This window comes from Scomber japonicus, chromosome 22 (assembly GCF_027409825.1).
Source record: "Scomber japonicus isolate fScoJap1 chromosome 22, fScoJap1.pri, whole genome shotgun sequence".
NCBI lineage: Eukaryota > Metazoa > Chordata > Actinopteri > Scombriformes > Scombridae > Scomber > Scomber japonicus.
This window is the reverse complement of record NC_070599.1, coordinates 18,398,744-18,423,143: the sequence shown is the minus strand read 5'-3', so window position 1 is coordinate 18,423,143 and position 24,400 is coordinate 18,398,744. Positions and strand designations below refer to the sequence as shown.

Sequence of the window (24,400 nt, the reverse complement as noted above, 5' to 3'; positions counted from 1 at the left end):
TTAGCTTAGGAGAAGGCTGGGGTGAAACTACAGGATCTGATCTATAATCAATAGACATATCTTAATCAGCATTCCACAGAGTTCTCCAACCCCCCCCCTCCATTTCTCACCGTGGGCCTCATCCAGCGGACTCCTTGGGTCTTGGAGGTATTCCGGCCGAGCTCCTTGAATCCCAGAGACGAAGGCTCACACGGGAACAAGCTATCCTCGAACATCCTCCCGCTCTGGAGACACTGAGCTTTCAGAGACTCATAATCCTGACCCAGAAACTTCACCGCTTTATGGTTCTGCCCCAGACCTTCATCCCGATCCCACTGGCTCCTCAGTCGGGCGGCCATGCCTGTGGCGTAAATGCGCTCCTCCATCCTGAGCTTGTTGGGTTAGAAGTCACCGTCGGATTTTTTGTATGAGCGGAACCACGATAAGATAAAAGGATGGATGTGATTAATAAGGCAACTGTGACTTCTTGAAACTACAGTTTTAACGTAAAGCACTGCAGCAGCACTGATCTAAATCTGATATAAATTGGTGAAGGCTCCAAGGCTCGATCATAAATCAGTATGAAACATCAGTAGCCATTAAGACGCTATGAAATATAGATATGGAGATGCTGCTACGTGGTTGTGGTGCTTGTGGTTCAGCTGTATCCGGAGATGCTTCAGATGCAATAACAATCACAAGTGCAGAGGCTCAAAATGTAGACTCTAGGTTCACAGTGAGGGCAAATCTCATCCCAAACACCAATCACTGCTGTTTTTTCATCCAAACGTTTGACGCCAACAGGAGCACACACTGCCGGTACCTTCTTGTCCCACCAGTTGCTGAAACCTGAAAAAAAAACAGAAGTCACAAATGTAATCCTGAACACTGAAAGTATGTCAAAGATGCAAGTCCATACAAAGCTCTATACTAGTGTATGTAGCACAGACAAAAGAAGCAGCCCTATACATCCTGTATGCACACATTCAGAGTTTAAAAGGCAAAATAAGCCGTCCCTATTTCTTCTCAGTCAACCATACTGTATACACACATGCTAGCTATGCATAGCACAGGGATTATTCACAATGGGCAGAACAGTGCTACTTTAACAGTGTGGTGCAGAATGTGTGCAGAGCGTCAGTCATAAACTCATTAAAGTCAATGTTTAATCAGACAAATGTATCTATTAGTGCTGTGGATGGTAACTGTATGTGCATGTGTGTGTGTGTGTGTGTGTGTGTGTGTGTGTGTGTGTATAGTAACTGTACACAGGGCTGTCAGAGGCTGCGGTTTTGTGTGAATCTTGATGCACAATGAAGGCAGCACGAGACAAGCAGAGAACAAGCAAAAGCTCTCTCCAACTCTTTAATTAAGCACAAGCAGGTAGCGTAAGCCGTCAGTGCCACCCAAAGAACTGGAACTTCACAAACAATTCATGTGTCTCTATTTTTGTCTAGCACACAAACAGGGTTATTTTTAACATCACTCTTTTTTTAATATATATATATATTTGTTTTGGCTCGGCCCCCTTCTTTTTTTTTTACAACCTCAACTCTCTGCTATCCAAACTGTACACTCTTCCTGTTTCAAGACTCAGCCGTCACTCAGATCAGACTCTGGGAGGGTTTGGCTCTCATTGGTTCAGAGAGTGCGGTAGAGCTCGGTTACAGTTTCCACTGCTGTGTGTGTGAACCACACCCATTAAATAAGGCCCAGTGCACCGACTGAAAACCCTTCCTGCTAACTGAACATGTAGCTACAACATCTGGTTCTCTGGCTTTTGTTTTATTGACGGTTAACTTATGAGGAAGTGTGTGAGAGCCATTGTTTTAACTACACTCTCTCCTGCTGGTAGATGTGGCCTAAAACTACCAGCTACTATGACTCCTGTTACCATCTACTACCTCCACAAATATTATTACTAGAACCACTACAACCACAGACACTTTGATCTCCACTAATGATTTTAATACTTCTTAGCATTAGGTTAAAGTGAATGCTGGCATTTATTTGCTCAGATTTGTAATCCTCATTACTCATTGCTTGATCAAACTGTTTGTAATTGAAATCACTATTTTGCAAACTCTAGACTACTTTATTAAAAGTCAACATGAATAGATGTCACGACTTCAACGTCCTGTAAAACAGAGTATCTTAAAAGATGAGGTTTAATTTGAATTTACACCCAGTAGCGCAGTTATTATTATAACTGCGCTACTGGGTGTAAATTCAAATTTCAACCAGTAAAACCTTCATAAATCTTTAAGCATCCTCTCTTGTCCAAACTGATATCGTATTGGTTTAAACTTGTCAATAATCCATCCCTGCGCTATGCCCAGCCCCAAAATCCGGTTTCAACAGAAAATACATCAATTACAGGCTATTAAGCTTAGAAAGATAATTTCATGAGGACTTTAAAGCTCTTGTATGGCTGCTTGTGTTTAAAAGTTAACATTTGAGAACTCTGGCGTCTTTTGATGAATGAAATAAGTCATATTCTTTAAAATAAGCAATAAAAAAGTCTCAGTATTTAAATTCAGGTATTGTATCACCACCAGTATAAAAATTTGAATGATCTCTAGCCTTACTACTACTACTGTCTCTATGAATGCTGTTACTTTTACTCTGACAACTACCGACAACACCAGTGAGTGTTTACTTTATTTGTGTCATGCACATATAAATGCACAACCCACGTGGGATTATAACAACAACTATACTGTTTAAGTGTTTAAGTGGTTAAACAGCACGTCAGAAAAGATCAGAACATCTTAAATAAAATATTATACTTTGAACAAAGAACTCTGTCTCTTCTCCCAAGAACTCTACCACCAGCTTATATCTGTTATAATACTTTAGTCCAGGGGTGTCAAACATGCGGCCCGTGGGCCAGAACCGACCCGCCGAGGAGTCCAATTCGGCCCACTTTCCCTCCTGTCTTTTTTTCCTTCCTTCCTTGCTCCCTTCCTTCCATCTGTCCTTCCTCCCTTCCTTCCATCTTTCCTTCCTGTATTCTTTTCCTTCCTTCATTCCTTCCTCCCTTTCATCTTTCCTTCCTGTCCTTTTTTCCAACCTTTCCATTCTTTCTTTCTTCCCTCCTCACTTTTATTTTCCTTCCTTCCACCTGTCTTTCCTTTCTTCTCCTTCTCTTTCCTTCCCACCTTCCTTGCATTTGTCCTTCCTCCCTTTTTGCCTTCCTTCCTTCCTTCCTTCCTCCCTTCCTCATTCCTTCCTTTCTTCCTTCTTTTTAATGGTCCGGCCCACATGAGATCAAATTGGGCTGTTTGTGGCCCTTGAATGAAAATTAGTTTGCAGAAATGAAAGACGTTTTACTTAAAATTATAGTCCTTAACTCATCGTCTCAGTTACATAACAAACAAAGGATTTCCTTTTCTTTTACAGGAGTAATGGAAGTGTAACTGTGCACATAGACTTTCTTTACCTTTTGGTTACCTCCTGCTTCACACTACATAATGCAGGATATTTGTTTTTAGGTGTTCACAGTTTAGCTTTTTACCATAAACTTGCACACGGATTGCAATGGCTGTCACAAATATTGTCAACTATAACCTGTTTTGAACAATAACAAGAAAATTTGGGTATGCAAAATGCAACATTCCCATCGCTGCATGCATTGCTACTACTATATCTATTAGTTCTGCTTCTTCCACTACTGCAGCTACAGCTACTACATCTACTGTTATTATTGCAGCAACACATATATTATAATGAAAAGCTACAATGGGTCCACTTAGATTTAATTCAGCCTGATTGCTCCCACACTGCATGGCAACAACAACAACTAACTACATGGCAGAGTTTTAGCATTTTTATATCAGTAATCAAATAAAATCAGCAGCCAGTGTAGAAGCTCTGGTTTTACTGTAACTAACAATAAAGTGAAACAACTCTCTGCATGTTCCACCGCAGCATCCAGACCATTTGGTGGTTTTATTTTAGTCTTTAATGACTCTGCATGCGTGTTATCGGGGCGCTCTCTGACCAAAGTGACTTCAATTTCCCTATAATGAATATTTTATTTCCCTTCATATGTGAAACACACTTACATGCACACACACACACACACACACACACACACACACACACACACACACACACACACACACAGATATCCTCCACCTCACTGCAGGTAGTGACATCTATGAGAAATGACAAGCAGTAGACTCCATGTCCAGACACATAAAGGAAAGCAGCTCCCTTCCTTTTCACCAGCATCTCTGTTTATACAGCTAACTGTACCAACAGAGACGAGTTACTGAATAATAAAGCAAAAATATTCACAGATAATTAAAAACAGATGAAGAAATGATCCGACTAAATGGAAACCTACATTTTCAACCAACCCGGAAAACATAGTGAGTTTATGTGTTATCTCACAGTCGTGCACTGAAATAACTCCAAAGGCATCAGCATGATATTTCCTCCATAACAGACCGTGTAATGAATTGCAGCCATACTTTAAGTGGCCAACATGATCACAGTCATCACAGTCACTGAGCTCAGCCTTTACTAAAGGAGTAACTAGGTTACATACACATTAGGTCATTAATAGCTGTTATTATGCAATTTGAAAAAGATATGCAGCTATAAAAGATACTGTATGTGATGACATATATGGGGCACACAGTGGGTCACATGGGTTTAGCTGCAGACACACACACACACACACACACACACACACACACACACATATTTTGAAACCAGTGTGATATGGTGGTTTCACTGCTGTGTTCCTGGGTCTGGCATATCAGTGGTTTCCTCATGACCCAGTGAGGGGCTGCTTAAATACACAGTAGTTGCAGCTAAGTAATGCCTGTGGGTGTGTGAGGTCCAATGTTTATGCTGTGAGTAAGCATTCTGGATGCCTCCGGTGTATTTCTGTAGGCAGGGCTCAACCAAACACCGTGAAATCAAATATCCAAAGTGTCTTTACTTTGAAGCCATGGAGAAAATAGACCTGCACAGAAACTAGACACGCATAGATAACATAAATGCTGACTGTAGGACTGATTTTCTTTTTTTTTTAATGAAAGTTGGATCATGCAACAGCCTTCACAGACACTTAAAAACATGCTGAACAAGTAGATTACACCCATTCTGTTTCAAGTGGTTTAACTTTACTGAATATCAGAGCACTTTTTGTGTATTTTAAAGCATATCCTCATGCGTAAAACTTTAAGGTGGGCATATGTCTCATTCAGATAAGCATAGTGGAGGTAGGTGTGGTCCCTGAGCACAGACACAATGTCCAGCTGTCTATTAACTGTAAATTGTCAACATCTCAAGTTGACCAACACGAACAGCTGGGCAAACCCTCCCTTCACGAAATGAAAATGACAGCGACAACAGATTTTGCGCAACTAAAGCACGGAACATCTGCAGATTTTCACGGTTGTTTTTTTTTTTCATGGAGTCGTGAAAACTGTGTGATCACTAGCGAAGACGCTGTTTTACGTGATTGGTTGCAGCACATTGCAAAGGCTCACAAACTTTAAGCTCTTCTCATCCAAAAAAAAGGGAAAAAAATAAAAAAAAGTTAAGACCAGGATGTTAAAAGCATTTTGAGATCTCCTGTTAATCCTCTAAAAACGCGACTCATAGTCTACTGTTGAGAGTATGCGTAAAGTAAAGACAGTGTTGATGAATTCATATTTACCTTGCCGGTTGTTTCCTTTAAAATGCAGCTATTTTGACATTCAGTTTGCCTCCATGTTTAGTGTAGCTCTGTCCCCTCCCCTGCTCTCTACCACCGCTTATTATTTAGAAACGCCCTGCTGTCTGATCTATTGGATCCAATGTGCCCCTCTCTCTGTGCGTCTGCGCAGTGCCAACAGTCACACAGCCGCTAAAAGGGAGGTCTTCAAACTCTCTGTGGGCTTTCATGTAGCTCATCTGTTTGGAGCTTATGCTACTTTCTAAAGCACTCTAATCTTGTTATGTTGTGTTCATATTCATTGTAGGAAACCTTATGCAGGTCAGACTAAGTTGTCTCAGTAAACTGTTTTCATACTGCTGCGCCTTGCAATGGAAGTTATTGTGTTAAAAGAAGCATAGTCTACTTTTTGTTGCCCCATAATGGAAGTAAGTTAGTCCATTTACTCAAGTACTGTTGTAACATGTTATTTTGGGGTTTGAGGATTGCCATTGGCCTAAATGCTACTTCATACACTACATTTCAAAGGAATATATTGTACTCATTACATTTATCTAGTGGATAGCTTTTACAAATGATTAGTAGGCCTATACTTTATACTTGAATTTAAAGTGTTGTACTGAGTCTGACTATTTACTTTATGTGTTTATTAATTTGTTCACTTAAACAAACAATGTGTTTGATTTGTACAAAGACACTGACATGTAAAAACTAATCCACTTTTACCAACAGCAGCAGGGACAGCCTGTGGCATAGGCCACACAAATGAGTTGACTGTTAGTTTGTTTTTGTTTTTTTTATCGACAGGTCTGCTTCTGTACAACTTTTTGAAATACACACTTGTTCTACCTTCTTACTGTTTTTCCTCTCTTTTTCCCATTGACTTGCAGGGTTTTGATCTGGTTTGTTTCTCAAAGCCTTTTAGTGTGAATTCATATCAAGTCCTTGTGGAGGTGCCATTGTGGCATTTTTTGAGTCCAATCTAAAATCTCACACCAATGTAATCTGGGCCAGCGCTGCTCAGAAGCTTAGAAAGAGTTCAACTTTAATGCTTTTAATTGAAGTTGTATGTAGTTATATGTAAAGATGTATGTGCAGAGTTTGACACTATAGAAGTCTGTTTTCACATTAATCTGCCTATGAGCATGATTTGTGACATCACCTAGTTTGGTAAACTTGAAGCCTCCACTGAACAAACACTGATAATGGACTTCACAGTGAAGTAGGAGACATACTGTGTCCAGCAGTTAAATTCTATTTATAGATATTGGATTTTTTAATGAGAGAGGAATATGTATCATTTTAAGTATTTTAACAAGATCATTTATGTTTTTAGGCTATCAGTCACAAGTAGAGTGTTTTATATAAAACATGTTTAGAGTGGATCTATAAGTATGCATGAGAATATATGATTATAGAAGACGTTTTGGGGGGATTTAAGCAAGATTCAACCACAGACTGTATAGGATTCAACCATAAGAAAGGATTCAACACGTCAACACTGACATCTACTGGCCATAATCAGTAACTGTTCCTCCGGTCCGACCATAGACTGTACGACTCACATTTCTAAACCTTCTTCCCGTCATGCTTTGCGTCGCACCGGTGTAGCGTGTGTCCTCCGCGGTCTTCCGTTGTTCCATTGAGAAAAGCTCAACATGGCATCCGACGGACCGCCGGGTACCGACTCACACCCGTCCGATTTAGGGAGTGCTATCGCGGCTTTGAACACATGGAGCAACCCGGAGCTCCAGAGCAAGCTGGCCGAGCTGGGGGCGCCCGCAATGGGTAAGAAAAAGGCCGATAAACACTCAGAGCAGCCTGGAAGTAGTCCTGTTTATAGCTAAGGAGCTAGCATTCTGCTAATGCTAGTTAGCAACACGCAGCACTGACGTTATAACGAGCTAAAGCTGGGCCTGTGTTGTGTTTACACTCTGTAATATAACAAGTGGGCATCTCTATATGCAAGTAAAGCATCTAAAAGCAGTCTCACCCCTTTAAAAGCCACGTTTTACAACATTAACGTACTCCTCCAAGTTAGCAGACTTAACTAGCATGCTAACTTCAGCGCAGGGTCACGTAGCTAAGCACTTGTCAGAGTTACTATTAACTTCACAGTTGGTTTAAGTAAGCAGCTAACATTCATATAAGCCTCAGTGGCACGGTGTGTGTTTACTATTACAAACAATAGAGTTCACGTTGCTTCTCTCAATCGTCTTTTCTTCCGTCTTTAGGTCCCAGAGAGGAGCTGATTGACAGACTGAAGGGCTACATGATTCAGGTACGCATCCGCAGTCTGATTGTTTAAACCATGCAGAAGCCTTTTGCATGTTGCATGATTGTGTTTCTTATGCCTATTAGTGTTGATATGTTGCAAGGAAATGCATAAACAAGTACTGTATAGAGCAAAATAGTAACCTTATATCTGCAGACTGGCTCAGTTGTAGTAGTCTGTTTGAAGCTAAGAGAGTTGTAAAGTCTAGTTTTTCTGCTGCTCAACTAGTTAAAGAAACAACACTGAAGCTTTTAGTCACTTGTGCATCCATATTTCCTTCTGTAGACTGGGATCCTTCTCAGCAAACCCAATGATGACAAATCAATGGGCTCTCAGGTAATGTTTGTTTTTTGTGTGTTATTTTTACTATGCATCATCTTTTCACTCTGTCCTCTGTCTGCGCACACTGTTTATACTTTTTGTCAATGTTCTTTCTCTGAATCATAGAAAGTGGTCTCAGTTTATACTGCAAAACTCATTTAATGATTCTTCAGTAGATTATAATGATGCATTTTAACGCTGGAATCATCAATTTTACTTATTTTCTCAAGTAATCACTGGGTCTAAAAATGTTGGTAAATAGTGAAAATTGACTGTTATGGTTTCCCATTGTCAAAGTTGACATCGTCAGTTGTCTTGTTGTGTCAGGACTTGTTTACTGTCATGTATGACAAAGAAGTCATCACCTTTGAGGAACCATGTCAACTTCAGCCTAATTATGTATCTCTGCATTATAAAACTTTTTGTTGGATTCGTTGGTCTCACAGACTGCGTTTCGCCCATCACAGATGCAGGGTATCCCTCCCATGCCCCCGATGCCGATGCCACCCATGCCTCCCGGTATGGGCATGCTCCAGGCTATGAGCATGATGCCAGGAGGGCCCCCTCCACCAGGCATGCACATGGGCATAGAACCCCCAGGTTTACCCCCTCCCGGCCTGTCGCAGGACGACCAGCTGAAGATGGCTCAGCAGAGAGCCGCCATAGTGCTGCAGCAGGAGGAGAGGGCCAAGCAGCAGGTGAGGGTGGAGCACATGTTCAGAGACCAAATACTTCATACACTCCTCTTTCTTCTCATGTTTCCTGTCAGTATGTACTTCCATCTATCAAATAAAGGCAAAAGACGCCACCCCCCAAAAAACAATATTGAACCCTAACAGTGAGTGCAGTCAGTGTGTGAACAGGTAGGACTTAGGGAAAGAGATAAAAGATGTGCTTTGGGTAGTAGAATCCAAATGACACTAAAAACAACAGCAGTCTCATTTTTACATGGCAACACATGTCTATATGAGATTATAGTTATAAGCTTGTGCTCTTTTACAAAGATGCATGACTACACTGAAAACAGTGTTAATTTTAGGGCATGGCTGTGTCTCAGTCATTGTTGTTTGTACCGTAGGGTGAGTCCCGTGTCATGGATGAACAGGATCTTTTGGAGCAGCAAAAAAGGGTGAGATGACGATAATAATCCTCCTGCTAGATTAAGTCGTCGTCATACCTAATTATCCTATAAATAGCTTATGTAACTGAAATCATTAAAGCTTCTTTTTTTTACATTTCCAAATTGAATTTATTCCAGTTTAAGAATTATCCCTTCAACACATTTCTGACATCCTGTCTTTTTCTCCCTGCTTTCTTTTTTTCTTTCTGTTTTTTCTTTTTTCCTCAACCCATGATTGTACTCCTTTTTTATTTCCTGGTTTATTTCATCCCGTCTCCCTCCTTTTGTATATCAGGCTGCAGTGCTGATGGAACAGGAGCGTCAGCAGGAGATGGCAAAGATGGGCCAAGGTAGAGCCATGCCCCCCATGAGCGCAGTGAGAGGTATGTTCACATTTTAGATTCTTGCTGCAAATAACAGTTTTTATTTGGTCGAGGCACAAAATGAAAGCAAACGCTGGATTTTACGGAAGTGGTTTCATCTGGGAAGCACTTAGGTTTCCAGCAAGGTTGTGGTGCTGACTTGTTCACCACATTTGCAGCGGAAATAAATCAAAATTAATAATCATCTATGAATTGTGTATTTTTAGGTATGGATCCTCGCGGTCCGCTGCCTCCCGGTGTCACGATGCTGCCGAGCCAGAAACAGAGAGTGCCGCCTCCTCCAGGAGAGGACAACAGAGAGGCAAGCAGAGTTTTTCTCTTTGTGTGACTTTTAGACATTAAACATTTTGAGGGAAATGCTATTGGTGTAACTGACCTAAGTTTAGAAGTGGTTCTTCCAGGAGTTTCAGATAAGGTTACTAAGATACATATTTTCCCAGACTAGGTTTGTGGAGCAAAGTGGACTGAACACAGAATTTTCTTTACTTTTAGAGGAATAACTACTGATAATTAGTTTAACACATTCGTTTTTTACCCTGTGAAGAATGACCATATTCAGTATTCAACGGTTTTTAGCACTTGCAGGGCTTTTCTCTTCTTTTGATTGCTCTGGAGATGGATTGGGAATCAACTCAATTAAAATTAAAGCGTTGTCAGTTATAAATGAATCACTCTTTTTTGGGTTTTTAGATTTTTGTTGTTAAAGAGTGGGAGACAAGCTTTCATGCTATGCTTGCACGCTCCTAATCACAGGTTGTTGTTTTTTAAAATTCCGTTCCAGGCCTGGCAGAGCGATGAGGTCAGCGTCACCGGGCCCAAGATCCCTCAAGCTCTAGAGAAGATCCTCCAGCTGAAGGAGATCAGACAGGAGCAGCTCACCGACCCCACAGGTCAGTACAGCTGTGAGAAAGATGATACGCCGATGACTCCATGTTTTACTAGAGTTTCAGTCTATTTGGATCTGATTGGTCTGTTTTACTTTTATCTTCTCGTCTGTTTAGAAGAGGAGGAAGACGAGGAGGGAGCAGAGATGGACATGAACAACTCTGGAGCAGTCATGTCAGAGACTGAAGACGATGACAGCCAGATGTCAAAGAAAGATGTAAGTATGCTTTAAAACTACCTCCTGCACAGTATCTTTTTTTTCTAATAATAAGTTCCGCTTCAAAATTGCAACGTAATTTGAACTTGTGTGTGAAACCTCTCAGAAAAACCGCAGACGCAGGAACCGCAAGAAGAAGAACAAGAAGAAGCGAGCCCAGGAGAAGAAGGAGCACGAGGAGCAGCAGCAGAAGGAGGAAAGTGATAAGGAGAAAGACAAGGACAAGGAAAAGGACAAGGACAAGGACAAAGAGAAGGATAAAGAGCCAGAGGTGGAGATCGAGTACGTCACAGAGGAGCCAGAGATCTATGATCCCAACTACATCTTCTTCAAGAGGATCTTTGAGGCGTTCAAGGTGACTACAGACGACTGTTCGCTTAATATATTATATCTAAATATGATTATGTAGACATTTGAGATTTGGGGTTTTTGTTTTCATACATCTGTTTCCTTCTCTTTCTCAGCTGACAGACGATCTGAAGAAAGAAAAGGAGAAGGAGCCAGAAAAGGCAGAAAAACAGGAGACAGCCGTGCTCAGGAAGAAGGGATTTGAGGAGGAGAAGAAAGACAGCGACGATAGTGACGAGGTTTGAGTCCTTCCATCTGTCACAAAATCAGAACAGAAGTAACAAAATCCTGTTTGTTTACATGTTTAACATTTAACTTTTCCTGAACAGGAAATCAGACCAGATGTTCCCAAACTATCAAAGAAGAAGCTGAGGAGGATGAACAGGTTGACTGTGGCTGAACTCAAACAGGTTAATTAAGACTAATATTCATCACTATTATGCATCATTGCTCCTCAAGATGATAACGTCCCATCTAACCTCTCTTCCCGCCTCTTTGCTCCAGCTGGTGGCCCGTCCAGATGTGGTGGAGATGCACGACGTGACGGCCCAGGAGCCCAAGCTGCTGGTCCACCTGAAGGCCACCAGGAACACGGTGCCAGTTCCTCGCCACTGGTGCTTCAAAAGGAAGTATCTCCAGGGAAAGAGAGGTATAGAGAAGCCTCCGTTCGAGCTTCCAGAGTTCATCAAGAGGACGGGAATCCAGGAGATGAGGGAGGCCCTGCAGGAGAAGGTGGAGTCTCCTCAGATGTGCTGTTTTTAAAAATAAGTAGGTTGTAAATATTGATGCACAGCGATTTAATACTGGCTCTGCTTCTTTGTCCATTTACAGGAGGACGCCAAAACTATGAAAACCAAAATGAGGGAGAAGGTTCGTCCAAAGATGGGAAAGATCGACATCGACTACCAGAAGCTCCACGACGCCTTCTTCAAATGGCAGATCAAACCCAAGCTCACCATCCACGGAGACCTTTACTACGAGGTATCACATACAATTTCTTATCAATGATATTTCTCCATATTTATGTTGAAAGGTCTCCACTAACTGTGTTTTTATGGCTTTAGGGTAAAGAGTTTGAGACTCGTCTGAAAGAGAAGAAACCAGGCGACCTATCCGACGAGCTGCGTATCGCTCTGGGCATGCCGGTCGGACCTGTAAGTGTCACAAACCGACATGAGTAAAACACAAAAAAATGAAATGCAGTTTCTCCCCAAATTACAAAAATATGACCTTTTTTCATGTTTTATTGTGTTCTGTAGTTAAAACATGTGTTCACGTCTGTTGGCTGTCATACTGTTACTGTTACTGTGTTGTTATCCCAGCTGTTGTGTCGCTCACCCTCTTGTTAACTGTTCCAGTGTACACGCTTTAAAAATGAATGAGTTGTAACGAGATGAGACTGTGTAGATGTCTGCTACCATAACTAACACAGCGAAAAGAAGAGCAACACAACAGCTGAGATAATGAGACAGTTACCAACCAAATATACCTGAACAATGTCCCACTGTTTCACAATGAGACCCAAATTAAATAGGAACCACTGAGACTGATTTTAAATAGTAAATTGAAGAGACAATGCTGATTCGTGAGCTTATATGTCTTTTTTTTCTTTCTTTTTTTCTCCCCCAGAATGCCCACAAGGTGCCCCCTCCCTGGTTGATAGCCATGCAGAGGTACGGCCCCCCTCCCTCCTACCCCAACCTCAAGATCCCAGGACTCAACTCCCCCATCCCAGAGGTACGAGCACTTTCCATTTGTACAAATTCATACCAATTCCTCTCATCTAAGCGACCACTCGAATTCAAAATCTTAAAGGATGAATACAACGCTGTGTGTTTGTATTGATTTCAGTGTTCTTTACTCTTCTTCTTCTTCTTCTTCTTCTTCTTCTTCTTCTTCTTCTTCTTCTTCTTCCTCCTCCTCTCAGAACTGTACTTTTGGTTATCACGCCGGAGGCTGGGGGAAGCCGCCAGTAGACGAAATGGGCAAACCTCTGTACGGCGACGTGTTCGGGACCAATGCTGCAGACTTCCAGGTCAATAAACTACACGGCATCTCTCACATGCACCGTTTTTTGGAAATTCATTAATTGCTGTCACAGTTCTTGAGCTGTGTCTCAACCTTTTAAACTGTAACTGAAAGGAAGAAACTGAAACAAATAAAAGAATCTTACCAAAATCAAAGTTACTTTGCTGATTTTAAATCCTCCTTTTTATCTAAATGATTGACTGATTGCTAATGTGTTTGTGTGTCCAGGCTAAAGCGGAGGAGGAGGAGGTGGACCACACAACATGGGGAGAGCTGGAGCCGTCGGACGAGGAGTCTTCAGAAGAAGAGGAGGAGGAAGAGAGCGACGAGGAGAAACCAGACGAAACCGGATTCTTCACGCCAGCAGACAGGTACTTGAGATCAAAATTACTTCTCTTTTTTTTTTTTTAAATTGTGTGCAGTTTGAAGAGTCTCATTTCATTTGGACATGGGGTACTTGAACTTCCCCAGCAGTCACATTGAAGAGGGTTTAATCAACAGGCTGTCTTTTCTATTTAGACAAAGAACAAATCCGGCAATACATTTTATTTCCCTCGTGGATTTAACCGTTTAAAGAAAATTCCTCAGAGGAAATCAAAACTGAAAAATGAGTAGCATCCCTCTGTGCTCCAGTCTTATCGCTGCTGCTGCATGCTAATGTTTCATAACACTCACTGATAAATGCAGAGACACACACTGATGATCTTGGCTTAGATTTTAAAAGCATCATCACCATAATTACACATTAGTATAAGATCAAGCAACCTGTAACCTTCAGCAATAAAACCCACCTGTTCTGTTGTATTAAGCCTCCATAAATTGGTTTAATTGATGAGGTGGTTAACTTTATGTCCATCTGTGTCATTTGATTTACTTTTCCTGTGTGTGTGTGTGCATGGATGAATGCAATTTTTTTCGCCCACAGCTTTATAACATGATGTGCTTAGTATTCCTACAAGCACACAGTCACACACACACACACACACACACACACACACATACGAATTCATAATGTGCTGTATCTCATTTTGTTGTGTTTCAGCGGGCTGATCACTCCCGGAGGCTTCTCATCAGTACCCGCCGGCATGGAGACCCCCGAGCTGATTGAGCTGAGGAAGAAGAAGATTGAGGAGGCCATGGATGGGTGAGTGTCGCTCTGGATCGGCTCAGTCGTGCCGCAGCTTTGATTTCCCATTTACTCCTCCCGCTGATTTGGTGCAGCACAATCTATTGTCAGCTAATTTAGGATATAGGATATAGGCAACATTTACATAAACATTCATTTACACAAACTGCTACTGGATTGAATCACATAAATCCCCCTCTGCTACAAAATGTGTTAAGCTTATTGTTCATTCCTCTGCTGAAGAAGGAAAGTTTCTGACCTCACTCAAAATCTGAATCACTGACGAGCAGGATTTGTGACATCACATCTACTTTATAGCCAATCGTGGTCCAGTATGCATCTTACACAAGTGTGATGTGGAAACTTGAAACCTGCAGTGTACAAACACAGATAACAGACTTTTACAGTGAAGGAGGAGCCATATTATGTCTTTATAGTTAAACTTTTTAAATCAATAATATTTGCATTTTCATGTATATTACATGAGGGAGGAGGGGATGGAGGAGGAGTTTTTAACGAGATTATTTCATTTTTTTTAGTGGAAAAAGTATTGAAAGAAGTATTTTTTAATCTACCTTAAACATATATAAACTAACATGTATAATATTAACACATTATACAGCAAATGTACTAGAAACATTGGCATAATATACATCATATAAACTATTTTTGGACACAATAAATAATGATAAATTCTAGTTTCTACTGCACCAAATATTAAAGTACAAAGTATTCATTAGTGATGATTAATCAAAGGTTTCATGGAGATGTGTATTGTGTCGTTTCTAGGTGTTTGCTTATAGTCAGAAACGTTGTCCTATAGAGAGTCAGTACTGGTAAACAACGAAGATTAAATCATTATTATTATTTTTATTATTATTATTGTTATTACAAGTTTGGAAGTGAGCAAAAACCACATTAGCTGTCAACTAACAATCTTTTGGAGATGTTTTCTTTTTTGTTTTCTTTAAATCTTATCTGCTGTTTTTTTTGTTTTGTCTGACCGTGTTTCTGTCTTCACAGGAATGAGACGCCGCAGCTGTTCACCGTTCTTCCAGAGAGACGAACTGGCCCCGTAGGAGCAGCCATGATGGCCTCGACACACATCTACGACATTTCAGGGGTAAGACCACCATGTGTGAGCAACATTATTGACGAGAAATCCAAGTTTTGAGCTTTCAGCTTTCAGAGTTCTGTCCTGATGATCCTCACAAATCTGTCTTACTTCCTCTATCCTTTCTTCAGGCGATGGCAGCTCGCAAGGCAGGTGGAGGACAGGAGTCCCAGGGCGTTGAGGTGGCCCTCGCCCCAGAGGAGCTGGAGCTGGACCCCATGGCCATGACCCAAAAGTACGAGGAGCACGTCAGAGAGCAGCAGGCCCAGGTGGAGAAAGAGGACTTCAGCGACATGGTGGCCGAGCACGCCGCCAAACAGAAGGTACAGACACAACAAAACAATGCCCTCATTTATTTATTTTAAAAGTATTCTTCAATAAATATCAGTTTTATTACTTTAGATTGCATGTTTTATAAAAGACAGGTATTTAACGTATACCCAGAAACAAAATAAGACAGTTTTGTATCTCAAGATTCAAAATTCTCTTCTGTATTAAAGAAGAGCTGCTTAGTGGCTACGGAAACAATAATATCATCAATATATGACATCTAATGAAAAAGTCAGAACACAACTAAACTCTAGAAAGTGCAGTTTGGTACCAAAATTGGTAAAAACATCTCTTTTCCAATCCAATTAAAAGTTTGTTTCTAATAACCAAACATCCCAAAATCTCTCCCCATGTATATATCTATGCAGCATGTAGTGTGCCGCTATATCTTTAAGCACTTTGCCTAAGCACTCTGCTACATTTTACTGTGCTGAGCTGCACTAAGTAATGTTTGAGTTTGAGAAGAACACTCATTTTCATTTAAGTGAATAACACACATCCAGCTGCATCACTAAACACCAAACAGCTGTATTTAAGCAACACATGCTTAACTGAACAGCTCTAGACTCTTAAGTGTTTTATTTGTAACTAAAGGAAAGTGTGAGGTTTGTATGCAGTCTTTTTTTTTTTTTTTTTTAAGTTTTACCCTCATATTTGAATATTAATGGCCTTTTCTTTTCTCTTCCTCTTCTCTCTTTCGTCTTCCTCTTCACCACACAGCAAAAGAAGAGGAAGGCTCAGCCGCAGGACACGCGAGGCGGCGCAAAGAAATACAAAGAATTCAAGTTCTAGTGCAGCGAAAGAACGAGCCGCAACAGGAAATCAAAGAGGAAGAGCAGTACTCAGATTTTAACTCGAGAGGATGCACAAAGCAACACCAGTCATCTGTTAGACCAGTAACAGTAAACACGTTTTTTTTTGTCTTTTTCTAAATGAAAAAAAATAGACAAAGCTTTTATGTCGTGTAAGAAGTGTTGACATGAGAACGGTGACGTGCGTTTCCTCTGTTTAGCCCTACGTTTTTATGTCTTGGTTCTTTTTTTTTTTTTCACTGTAACCATGTTTATTTCTGTTTTTTTGTAAATAAATGAAGTGATGACAAAAGTCCACAGCTGTTCTGTCTTCTATCTTCTGCTTCACTTTTCTTTTGACCCAGTTTCTCTTTATGAGAAGTAGTGAGTGTTCACTTGTGTAACAGATAATCATGTTGCTGGTTGTAAAATGCAAAGTATTTGGCAAGTTTGAGTCAGCTGATCTAGTCATATGCACTATAGACTGAAAGGGAGGACAAAAATAGCTCACTGCTTGCATTTACTGGCACCACTGAGGTCAATGGAGTGTAACATTTTGGTAATTTGTGAGCTATAAATAGCATGAAGAGGAATTAACATGATTCTACTACATACAAAAACATACTTTATTAATTAAATCAAATAAAAGATTGAAAATATCCCACCAGAGTTGTAGGGAGACTTTCAAATACAATTTAGATTGTTTTTTTTAATTTTTTTTATTCATTCTTTTTTTCTTTTTCTTTTTTTTAAATAAATGTCCAGAACATTACAGGTATTTGTCTGTCAGTCTCTAAAATACTGACTGAAAGATTTTTATGGTTATTTTTTAATGAAAAGTCTTCAATAACTTCCTTTGGTGCCCCATGTTGAATGTATATTATCAACACATGGAGAAATGTATCTTTAAACACTGAGGAGGGGGCATCACTAGGCTGGTTGCTATGGTAACGCTCTCATCCCTGCTTGCATCAGGGATGTCAGAGGAGCTTCTGCATGAGCAACTTTTAGAGGTTAATGCCATTTAAGTAATAGGTCAGTAATTCTTGTCTGCCCTTGGTTGAAACAACAGGCTGCAGTCCACGTTTCTACAGCTAGAGGGCAGTAGAGGACTCGGACGGTCACCTGAAGGGAAGCACAGTGACCTACATACCTGCAGTAGCCCCATGCTGACTCGGTCACTAGCACCAACACATACAAGCACACAAGCACACACCCACACACACACACACACACGCTGGGAGCAACAGCCTGTTCAGATCAGAGGGCTTGGACTGTCTTAAAAATACAACAGTACCTACTGCTTATTATGTAGAGCTGCATAAGCCGTTTGGTCAACAACAAGGCTGCAGCATGTATTTGCATCATTTTATTAATAAGAGGAAACACGAAGGCTCACAGTTGTACATTTATGAGCAGTTTATTCCTGCAGTCAGCATTTAAAAACTCCCTATCTTGCACACTTGAATGACTATGAACTGTCACAATGAGGAAGTAATTTCTCAACAGGAACATGTAGTGGAAAGCTCAATGTACTGTACTACACTACTTTACTGGAACTGACACAGTTATAGTAAATTCATCTGCTGATTATTTTGTCAATCGATTAATCATTGCTGTTTTATCAGATAAAAATGCCACACAATCCTCAGTTCTACAGCTTTGACGCTTTTCTTTTTCATGTATAATCATGAACTGATCACCTTCGAGATTTGGATTGTTGGTTGGACAAAACAAGCAATTTGAACACATCATTGAAAGCTATGGGAAGTTACAATGTGCATTCTTCATGTCCAATTACTAAAAGAGCTGAAGAGGATTGTGGTGATGTTGGAGCCCATGAATATATGAATATACCTTTTTACCTGTTGTTTACTGTCCTACCCGATGTTTGTCCGATGTGTATGGTGGCACACAAAGTTTCATATAATTTCGTATTGTCTTGTATCAGCTTGTGTTGTATCGTATCATATGGTATCATATAGTATAGTATCATATTGTATAATATCGTATTGTAACATATTATATCGTATTGTATTGTATTGTAACGTATCGTAACATATCTATCGTATCATATAGTATCGTATCATATAGTATAATATCGTATCGTAACATATTATATCGTATTGTATTGTATTGTAACGTATCGTAACATATCTATCGTATCATATAGTATCGTATCATATAGTATCGTATCATATTGTATAATATCGTATCGTAACATATTATATCGTATTGTATTGTATTGTAACGTATCGTAACATATCTATCGTATCATATAGTATCGTATCATATAGTATCGTATCATATTGTATAATATCGTATCGTAACATATTATATCGTATTGTATTGTATTGTAACGTATCGTAACATATCTATCGTATCATATAGTATCGTATCATATAGTATCGTATCATATTGTATAATATCGTATCATAACATATATCGTAAGGTATTGTAAGGTATCATAACATATCGTATAGTATCATATAGTATAGTGTCATATTGTATAATATCGTATCATAACATATATCGTATCGTAACTTATTGTATTGTATTGTATCGTATCATATCGATAAATTGAGAAAAATAATTAGGTTAGATTAGATTGGATTTATCAATAATGAAAAATATTTGTTATTTGCAGCCCTAGCATATAGCATTGTATAATTCAGCTGGGTAAATCCTAAGCATAATTATTCTATTGCAGTATGTAAAAACTCCATACTGTCCAATACTTCAATGTAAATGTATGTCAGTAGCTGTAGCTCATGTCTGTATATGGGAGTTGTGTTGCCTAAGGGATGGTATAAACTTAATTGACTCTGACATTGGATTTGGAGATTGTGCAGTGTCACTTGATGACCTGGCAGATTTGGGGCGCTGTGTAAAAAGTAACCCAGGATTATCCCGTGACCATGCTTTAATCTGCTTGATTCTAATCTCTTTATCAATGGCAGGAGCTGGTGAGAGAAGCGCGTTAAAATGAGCAGGGCGTTGCACTGTGTTTAAGTCATTCAGCTGATTATCCAGAGTGAAGGACTGAGACCAGGGACAGTGATGAGTCTGCATGGTTTTAATTCCAGTTTCGTCAGCCAGACAGTTGATTTTACTGATTGTCACACCTTTCATCTGAGTAGAAGAGCTGAGCATCGATAACATCTTTTGCTTTGTTCAGTTGGAATGAAAACCAAACTGTCCTGTGAGGTCCTTTGTGTCACTTGCTTGTCTGTGATGAGGATGAGAATCAGTAAGCAGGAAGGAAATGTCATATTTAAACCCGTAATTTAAAGAGGATGGGACAGTCTGACCACCAAGTGCCAATATTTAGAGCCTTACTGTGATTAAACTGACATGAAAGGCAGCACGAACTAGCATATCAAATGGCCTTAACATCCATCCTGTACCAAAAGTAAAAAAAAGTAGTCCTCATTCAATGAAAATAGTACTGGTTACAATAATTTGATCAGTTTCATATACACAAATAACAAACTAACTACATCTCTTTTACTATTAATAACAGATAGTGCTGCCCTTGAAAGCTCCTACTACTTTGAATATTGGAAGTTCTGCACGCAACTTGTAATGTTTTGCTCCAGAAATCAAGCAACACAATGCTATTTTGTGCAAGAGCGAGAACAGAGGAAATACTATAGCTGGTTGATTTGTTTCAAACAAATATGCAAGACAGAAGTTGAAGACAGCTGTTGCCTTCTGTTGCATCATTTCCAATGCTGTCATGTCTGACATGGTCTTCAACTCCTAAGCTTTCATCTCGGCAACAATTCCCTGTCATTTTTATTGTTATTTATTAAATTGTGACACCTCCAACACCACCTGCGTGTAGCATACTGAAGAATACTACAATATGCTATAAGTTATAAGCACATCTTGCACATATATGAACACTATCCCCAAACATCAACAGCTCATCGTGTTGTGGTAAACCCCGATCACAGCCGTGATAATCTGCCTATAGAGAAACGTCAGGCTGATGGCAGCCAGCTGTGTCCGTGACGTCGGTGGAGTGATTAGGTCACATTCTGATTCATATTCAGATTCGGAGATTGTAATCATGACAGTGCCTTTGTCACCTGAGGGTGCAAAACACTGCACCTGCTGTATGCCATGCTGGCAGGCTGGCTGGCTGGCAAACCCCGAGAGAGCTGCAGCATGGTGTTTGTTTCAGCAGAGAAGGAGAAAAAGGGCAAAGTATGGCTTCCAGTTGGTGATGATAAATAAATAAAAGTGGGTGAATGCCTGACAGAAAAGCATTTATATGTTTTTTTAATAGATGTTGTTATCCACACAAATCACAGCTTCAAACTGAGTCACGTAGTAGAACACACTACATTTCTCCTTCCTTATCAGCAGATTTGTCAGTGATAAAAATCTTTCCTCAACCATTAAGTCAGGATTTCCCCTCATCATTTTTTTCTCCTATGCGACAGTTCAGGTGGAGTCAACATGCTCAGACTATGAAATAAAAGCAAGCTGAATGCACTGACTCTAACCGGTTTTGTCCCTTTTTATATTACTGGCTCATAATGGCCCAAAAGAAGGTGTGTGTATGTGTGTGAGTGAGGGAGAGCTTGTGTGTGTGTATGACTAATGAGAATAATTTCAACAACACCTGAGACTCCAGTCAGTCAGTATGCCACATGAGCCTAAAAATAGAGCAATTTAAACATTTACCACCAGTAAACCAACAAAATCTGTGTTTTTCTCTTTCCTGTATGAGAGTCTTTGTTGTAATACTCTGTTATAGAAATTCAATACTCTCTCACACAAAGGTGGCGAGAGGGGAAACCAGTGAATAATGGGTAAATATTGGCTCCAAGTGTGGTTTATCTGTGGCTTAAATCAATGCCATAAATGTGTTATTTCCCTGTGTGCTATTGGTGTTAATCATCTATTTGATTTGTTTGTCTAATGATAACCGCAACATATTCAACTCACAGGTCAGTGAAGGTGAACTGCGGCCTTTTTACGGCCTTTTGATTTTATGTTTAATTCAAAATACAGTGAAAATATAAGACATACGAATCAATGAATGGAGATATATTTGCTTTAAGACAAAGTCACAAGGGCTAACATACCTTAAGCAGGTGGATGACCAGTCACACCTAAGGGCAAGTAAGAGTCACCAATTAATCTAATCTGTTTTTGGAGGCGGGGAGAACAAGAAAACTCCACAAAAAAAGGCTTGTGTTGGCAGGTGGGTCCGAACTGAGAACCCTCTTGCTTTGAGACGTCAAGTTGTATCAGATTATCTCACAATAATATTGTAAATTACAAACTTAATAGAGAGATGGGGGGAGCATGGGAAGAAAGGGGGCCCAGGAGCTCATTTTTTGCCCTTGGGCCCCTCTAGCAGGTTAATCCGGCCATGACTGTTGCTCACTACACAATTATATTACTCCATAGTACTATCCCACGATGTCACATGTGAGACTACTACATTAAATAATAATAACATGTTTTCTTTGAATTTTCTTAACTAAGGTCTATCTCCTCCAGGAAGCTGAATGAGGAAGTGGTAAAACCTGTCCTCCTCCATGTGGAAGAGTAACATCTCACCCCTCAAGGTAAACTGTAGGATCAAGTAAGAAACAAGAAAATGGACTTGTTTTGTTGCTTTCCATTCTCCAATCATACAAATTACTATTTCAATTCAATTAAAGTAACTGATGGGATTGCATTTCACAGTGATTGTACCATAATATGATTAAATGACCAATTAACTTGATTGATTTCTTAAAAAAAGGTTAATGTGGGACACTTTTTTGCAATTCTGACTTGTTTACCTTATGAATCTAATACATTATATCAACACCTAATATCATTATGAAATCCCTGAGATGTCTTACTTGTTAAATCAGAAGACATGTTTTGGATATTGTACTCAAAAAGGAACATGACACTTATATTAATAATATTCCTTGTGCCAAATCGTTTCAGAATTTATAGTTTTTCTAATCTCTGACACTAGTTTTCAGACTTTGATTTATATAAAGCAGCCTTATCTGCCAAAATGTTCTGAAATGTGCAGAGGCCTACCCATATTTGGTCATTTAATGTAATAGGCCTACAGCTGGCCTATTCAATTAGCGGCCCGCGGGCCGCATGCGGCCCAGAGGCACTTGCAAAGTGGCCCGGCGAGCCTGCAGATGTTTCTATAGAAATTCCTACAGTACTTCAGACCATGAATGCAACATTATAAGTAACCTAGCAACGCTGGACCTGTTGCATCCCGGTACCGTATAGCTAATTCGTTGGCTAACATAACAAAACCTGTAGCTGTCAAACATGTCTCTCTCAACCCTGAAAAGGAAAATTGAAAATGAAAACCGTCAGTTTAACCCTGCTTGGACTGAAAAATATCTCTTTATTTTGCCATCCACTCCAAGCGCCAAACCGATGTGTTTATTATGCAACGAGTGTGTTGCGGTGTTTAAAAATTATAACGTTCAGAGGCACCACTTTGAGAAACACCGCACCTTCCAAACAAACTTCCCCGAAGGATCACAGGAAAGGGCTGCGAAAGTACAACGTTTAGTCACTTCTTATAACCGGAGCTGTACTACTATGGTGAGGTCATGTACAGCCCAAGAGAGCGCTACAGCAGCATCCCTCCGTGTGTCTTGGATCCTGGCGAAGAAAAAAAGGCCATTCACAGACTCCGAAACAGTGAAAGAATGCATGTTGGCAGTCGTGGATGAGGTAATAAGTGATGAGAAAATTAAAACAAGTGTGACATCTGCAATCAGAAACGTACCCCTGTCAGACACATCAAATATACGCAGGATTGAAATTCTTGCTACAGATGTGTTTGAAACACTGCTGGAAGAACTAAAGAAAGCTGATGTCATGTCTGTGGCAGTTGACGAATCCACAGACAGGACCGACACTGCCCAGCTGTGCATATATGTACGTTTTTTTGACGGCAAATGCTTCAGAGAGGAATTGCTGGGCTTATTGCCGTTAGAGGGACACACAACAGGCGAGATTGTCTTTGAAAAAATGTCAGCATTTTTTAAAGACAATGGTCTAGATATGAGGCGTGTGTGTATGCTTGTCACGGATGGGGCTCCATCCATGGCTGGAAAAGTGAATGGCTTGGGAGCACGTTGGTCCGCTGTTGCACCTGAGATGATGTCTTTGCACTGCATTGTGCATCAAACTGTCCTGTGCGCAAAACTGAGCGGTGAGCTTAAAACGACAATGGACAGTGTGATGGCTACAATTAACTTTATTCGCTGCACATCAAGCCTCCAACATCGTTTATTCCGCAAGCTACTGTTGAACATGTCTGCTGAGCACCGCGACCTTCTTTTGCACAATGATGTCAGGTGGCTGTCCAAAGGCAAAGCACTGGAGCGTTTCTGTGATCTAAATGAGGAGATCACAACTTTCCTCCGCAGCGCAAAGCTAAAGAAGGCAGAAACACACCTGAATCGCCTTCTGGACTGCAACTTTATGGCTGATGTCTGCTTTCTGAGCGACATATTCAAACATCTGAATGACCTGAATGAGGGACTACAAGGCAGAGACAAAACTGTCATTGATCTTCTGGAGCAGATGCGCGCGTTCCAAGTCAAATTGAACCTGTTTGCAACTGACTTGAGCACAGGCAGAATGCTGCACTTTCCAACGCTCCGCAAACGCATCTCATCCCCAGCGCAAATCACAGCTGTGATGACAGACTTTATTGCGAAGTTGAAAGAGAACTTTGCCGGCCGATTAGACGGACTTAATCTTCCCACAGAGGTGATGGGATTTGTCGTCGACCCGTTCACTGTTGCTGCA

The 24,400-nt window shown here is 40.3% G+C and overlaps 2 protein-coding genes across 2 annotated transcripts in view; one reads left to right on the top strand and one right to left on the bottom strand.

Annotated features, from left to right (window-relative positions):
* Nucleotides 1–5,768, bottom strand: part of capn1 (calpain 1) — a 30,590-nt gene extending 24,822 nt beyond the window's left edge. Inside the window, exons 1-2 of the mRNA XM_053343519.1 lie at nucleotides 5,657–5,768; nucleotides 111–828 (exon numbers count right to left, since the gene is read on the bottom strand). Of these exons, the coding sequence (XP_053199494.1) occupies nucleotides 111–365 (255 nt within the window). The 5' untranslated portion in view covers nucleotides 366–828; nucleotides 5,657–5,768. The remainder of the gene's footprint in view (nucleotides 1–110; nucleotides 829–5,656) is intronic.
* A 1,371-nt stretch (nucleotides 5,769–7,139) lies between these two features.
* Nucleotides 7,140–16,887, top strand: sf3b2 (splicing factor 3b, subunit 2). Its single transcript, XM_053343516.1, has 21 exons — nucleotides 7,140–7,441; nucleotides 7,888–7,934; nucleotides 8,214–8,264; nucleotides 8,717–8,947; nucleotides 9,665–9,752; nucleotides 9,959–10,053; nucleotides 10,534–10,642; nucleotides 10,754–10,854; nucleotides 10,961–11,209; nucleotides 11,319–11,441; nucleotides 11,532–11,612; nucleotides 11,707–11,934; nucleotides 12,034–12,183; nucleotides 12,267–12,356; nucleotides 12,832–12,939; nucleotides 13,130–13,237; nucleotides 13,459–13,601; nucleotides 14,273–14,374; nucleotides 15,380–15,479; nucleotides 15,602–15,793; nucleotides 16,521–16,887. Exons 1-21 carry the CDS (start codon nucleotides 7,312–7,314, stop codon nucleotides 16,590–16,592), a joined length of 2,598 nt encoding a protein of 865 aa, XP_053199491.1. The 5' UTR covers nucleotides 7,140–7,311; the 3' UTR covers nucleotides 16,593–16,887.
* The last annotated feature ends 7,513 nt before the right edge of the window (nucleotides 16,888–24,400 follow it).

Coding starts and splice junctions, on each gene's coding strand:
- sf3b2 (XM_053343516.1), top strand. CDS start 7,312: ATGGCATCCGACGGACCGCCGGGTACCGACTCACACCCGTCCGATTTA. Junction 8,948..9,664: donor AGGAGAGGGCCAAGCAGCAG/GTGAGGGTGGAG, acceptor TTTGTATATCAG/GCTGCAGTGCTGATGGAACA. Junction 10,643..10,753: donor GCAGCTCACCGACCCCACAG/GTCAGTACAGCT, acceptor TCGTCTGTTTAG/AAGAGGAGGAAGACGAGGAG.